General features: G+C 53.3%; 1 protein-coding gene across 1 annotated transcript; it reads right to left on the bottom strand.

Annotated features, from left to right (window-relative positions):
- Positions 1-283: 283 nt before the first annotated feature.
- RUNDC1 (RUN domain containing 1) lies at positions 284-4,856 on the bottom strand (the record flags this gene model as incomplete). Its single annotated transcript, XM_010585747.1, has 5 exons — positions 284-1,905; positions 2,897-3,004; positions 3,275-3,473; positions 3,744-3,902; positions 4,698-4,856. Coding segments are annotated over 5 exons (1,491 nt in total), but the record flags the coding sequence as incomplete, so codon positions are not given.
- Between the last annotated feature and the right edge of the window lie 2 nt (positions 4,857-4,858).

The following is a 4,858-nucleotide window of genomic DNA, read 5'->3' as shown; positions in this document are numbered from 1 at the left end:
CCCGCCGGTCCCGTCCCGTCCCGTCCCCTCCGGTCTCCGCCACCCCCCGACCCCCGCGCGGGGACACACCGGCCGCGCGGCCTTCCCTGGTGGCCGCGGCAAGGCGGCCCGGGCCCGCTGCTGCAGCCAGCAGGGAGCGAGTCCCCATTCCAGCAGGAACCGCGGATCGCTTAAACTCAGATTATAAATATTACAAACCAAGCGAGCTAGCGCAGCCGCAGCACAAAGGCTAGTAACGAACGCAAATTAAGACACAGTCACTGCAGGTGGGTTCTCCACACACAAACACTTGCTAAAGCCATTTAATGCCTCCCCTATAAAACACTGGGCCACCGGTGCGCTGACCGTTGCACAAAAGCTTCAGAAAAGGAGCTCGGGGACTGCTGGACAACACCGTGGGTGCCAGCCCCTCACCCAGCAGCTTGGAAGAACATGGCCGCTTCTGTGGACTGGGGAGCCACCAGAGGGTTGCAGCCCCCCGCATCTGTGGCCCAGCAGATCTGCCCCAGTTTTCTCATACGTTCACACTGGGGAGGGCAAGTCACTCACCACGGGGTGACCCCCGAGGCAACTAAACACCTGCCAGCCTGCCTCGCTCTTCCCGTGAGAGGTGTCTCATAGGGGCATCGTTTAGAGCACGAACTTTGAGAAATAACCATGCGGACGCAGCACAGGAGCTAAGCTGCACCTTCGAAGGGGCTTTCCCCCACCTGCAGGCTCCATGGCCAGGCCTCTACCACACTCGGGGCAGCCAGCCCCACACACTGAATGCTCACTGGCATCTGCTCACCAGCAAAGCAGTTTTGCTCTTCAGAGCTGCATAAAAGGGGCAGGGTGAGGTGCTGTAGAGCGCACAACCTCCAGCAGCTTTGCAGTGGCAGCCTTATAAGACACAGATTTCCAGCATCAAGACACCGTAAGATTTCCCTAAAAGCAAATATCAATTTCAAAGAGCTAAACTTGGTCTTAAAAAAGCCAGGCTTCTTGAGCCCAACAGCTGCCTACTTGTGGAAAATGGATGATCTACAATAAAAATACATCAAAAAGCATCTTTGATGTTTTTCAGCTGCCGGACAGCCAGGTCAACTGGGAGGTTGAATTTCAAGTTGCTCAGGCGACTGAGAATGTTCAGCGCACTCTCAAAGCCCGTGTTTGCCATGTAGCTCCATGGCTGGTAATGGGACTGTACCAGAGCTCCAGATTTGCAGATCAGATTTACCCAGGAGACCAGGCGCTGCTCGTTTAGCGCCATACACACCAGAGCTTTCAGTTCAGAGTCTGCACTGCGCTTGAAGGGGTCGTGCTCCGTGAGTACAGTGTGAATCGCTGTCAGCAGGCTCTGTTTGGGGGTTATGGCCACTCCTCCTGTCACAGGCAAGGCAAAGGACTGGGAGAGCTTGCGAGCCGGGGATTCCACAAAGGCTTGTCCGTTCTTAGTGTTGTAATACTTCACAAAGAGCTCCCAGGGGTGCATGGTCTGCGGCGACGAGGTGAATGCAGGAATCAAGCATGCGATGGGTGCCAAGACCAGGCTCATTCCTTGAGAGGAGGCATAGAGCCCGTGAGCCATCAGGTCTCGCAAAGCAATGGTCAACTCCTTCCGCACAGCTAGAGTCAGCTCATCTCTGCCTCCTAAGGGAATGTCCTGCAGATCAGAGGAACTGGTAATGTGGTCCTCCAGCTGGTGTTTCACAGCTAGCTGCCTCACCCGCTCTACTGACAATTCCAGTTTCTTAATTAAGGGGGAATAGTCCTTGTTGGCTTGGTCCTTCTGCCAGAGGGTGCGAGGAATCTGACCAGTAGCACAACCAAACTGACTCACAGCAAATATTTGTAGCACAGCAAGCATGCGACGCATGAGGTGCAGGCCCGTTTCTCGCATCTTTCTGGCATCTTCTGGGTTCACTGATCAGGTTAGAAAAGAGAAAAATACTCTCATTAAGGAATCAACAGCTCTGCTCTTCCATACACACAAAGGGAGAGCAAATGTCTGCTCGCCCTCTGCCAAGGACTCTCCTCCTCCTTGGGAGCTTTTGTCACCAAGACTGATGCTACTTTTTCTAGTTTCAAAGCACTGAAGCCAACCAGAAAAGCAAACATTTGCATGGCCTGTTCTCGACAATCAGGTCATCTTACAAAGAAGAAATCCTACAACAGCTTTCCTAGTGGGCGTATACACAGCGAGGAAAGATCATTCTTTAGACACGATGACATCACATGGGTAATTAGGAGATACCAAAACCTTTGCTGAAGCAGATCATTGCCTAATTTCAAGAAGCATCTTGTCTCAGCAGGCTAACATACACTGCTTACTCCTGATGCCATTACTAAATTCAATTTGCAAGAGTAAGACCCAAAGTCCATCTGGGCCAGTATTCTATCTCTGACTAGCAGCAGATGCCTCAGATTACAAGAGGTAAAGGTCTTGTAGTATTTTCTCTAGTATATTATTCTAGCTCCAATAAATTCATGTGCTAAGTAGGTAAGTCTCAAATTATAAAGAACACTGAATCCATCCAGCTCACTGTACCTGCTTGCAGAGCTAAGAACTCAAAGAGCATTAATTACAGTCCAAGACCAACAGCATGTACAAGACAAGGCTGCTCAGTCTGTCTGCATTTTGCACTAAGTATCAGAAGTCCCTTCTACTCCTGATCTCCGCTGAGGACCAATCCCACCCTCTAGGCCGCACATTCAGGTTCTGTGACTACTCTAACAAACCCATGGAGGTAAGTGGACACAGGCCTTCTGTCAGTGGGAGCAGGAAAGCACAGAAACCAACTGCCAGGAAAAAAGCAAAGCAGCCTAGCATGACTGGATGCTGGTTCACGCTTGCTGAACCTCAAGTAAGAGACAGCAAGAGCAGTGCGGAAGCTCTGAGCCAAGCAGTGCGCACCTCTATTTCCAGAAGGCCGTGTATTTGGTTTGTAGGAGCCACCGCCATCTTTTCTGCCTGCACATTCACAGTGTCCGTCTTCCGCCTTACCAGAGCTTCCAACTTCATCTAGAACAAGAATTTCATGTCACACTATTATCTCACACTTGTGCATTTAAGCTGTGTATCCCAGGTATTAAGGTCAGTATTCCTTAGACCTCTCTGCACCGTTTTTGTCAGTCTCTCGTTCTCCCCACCATCAGTTCAGAGAGATCTGTACCTCCCTGTGACCCAGAGACTCTTCCTGCATCCTCTGACATCTGTGACCTCCCTCCTCATGACTTTTGTCAGGAAATTACAAAGCAATTCAATCTGCTCATCTAAAAACTCAGCACTGACCCTGAATGAAGTTGATGAACATTTCGAGGTCCCTTATCTGTGTCTTAAGTTGCTCCACCAGCTGCTCCTTCACCCTGGCTGGATTAACAATCTGTGCTATGGCAGCATCCACACGCTGTCGCAATTCCTCTGGAGAGAGCGTTGCAATATCTTCACTCAAGTCCATGTCCAGCTTCTTTATCAACTCATTTATAATCATCTGCAAAACACAAGTTAGTAGCATGATCTCACCATGTGGCGCTGCTGCCCATGAACTTCAAAATACTCCTTTACCCACTCATTGCCTTGGAGACAGGCCACCTTTGCTGCACATAGAAAACCGCAAAAGACGACAGGTTTACACATGCAGATGAACTACTGATACTCTACTACAGCCAGTGGTGAGAATTACGGACTGACCAACTCCGACAGTCGGTAAGAGGCTCACAAATGCTACGAAGTACAGGCAGAAGGACTTTGCAAGCCTTACCCGTTGTCTTTCCATAACCACAGACTGTGGCAGAGAATCATAGCTGCCCTCTTGGTAAGCAAACGTCTCCAGGTCATCCAGCTGTGTCTTGAGCTGCAGGATCAGCTCTCTCTGCTTCTCCTTCTGGACCTCAATTTGCTCCTGCTTCTCTTGCTCGCTCTGAAAAAAAGTTACCAGTAAATAAAATTGAAGATTTATTGTCATAGCCAAACCCCAGAGAACAGGATCACGGTATGAGGAGTGTTTCCCTCAGTTCATACACTTAACCAGTGAACACTGCCTGCCAGTCTGAGAGAAAGATATGCCTGAACATCAAGGAGAGGTACCAGCCGCATCACCTCATCTAACAAAGGAAAAGCCTCTCCAGACCTCCTGCGCCCGAGCCCCGTCTCACAAGGCTGGGATCCAGAAGCACTGTTGCAAGTCGCCAAATAACGTGTACGTATCAAAGATCCTCTGAGTCACCGCCGTGCCTGGGAGTGGAGCAGTGACTCCCAAAGCAGGGCTTTAACGCACGTCCACGCCAGCTGGCTCCAAGTTGTCAGGGACCCACACGCTCCCGTGACTGAGCTTCATGCAAACCTGCCAGCCTGGTCTCTCCCCGGAGCCGGCCGCAACCCGCAGCGGAGCGTGCGGTCCCTCTGGATGGCACGGCATTAGGTGGCCGCCGCAGCAGCCGCTGCTTGCCTCGGCCACCGAGCTCCCCCTCCGCACGTCCCCACCGCGAACAGCGGCACGGTCGCCGCCAACGGGCTCCAGCACGCCGGACGCACGTACCAACCCCGGTGCGGGCGGCACGGAACAGAAAATCGCCCCACACCGCCGCCCGAGAGGAGACGGTATTCTCCTCGCCCCGGCAAAAGCCGTCGCTCTGCCGGCACCGGGGCCGCAGAGCCGGCTCGGCACGGCCCGCGCCCCCCCGCCCCGGCAGGGGGTCACGGCGGGCGCACTCACCGGGGCGTCGCCGAGGCCGTGGGCCAGCGGCGCAGGGCAGCCGCGGAAGGCGAAGTCCTCCAGGTCGCGGAGCAGGCGCTGCTGCTCGGCCGGCCCGGCCCGCGCCACCTGCCGCAGCCGGAACTGCACCTGGGCGAAGTGCGAGCCCAGCGCCAGCAGCG

The sequence above is a fragment of the Haliaeetus leucocephalus genome, unplaced genomic scaffold, assembly GCF_000737465.1.
Source record: "Haliaeetus leucocephalus isolate CR32 unplaced genomic scaffold, Haliaeetus_leucocephalus-4.0 Scaffold110, whole genome shotgun sequence".
Classification (NCBI taxonomy): Eukaryota; Metazoa; Chordata; class Aves; order Accipitriformes; family Accipitridae; genus Haliaeetus; species Haliaeetus leucocephalus.
Note: the sequence above shows the minus strand (reverse complement) of the source record. Positions and strands in the feature narration are given on the sequence as shown.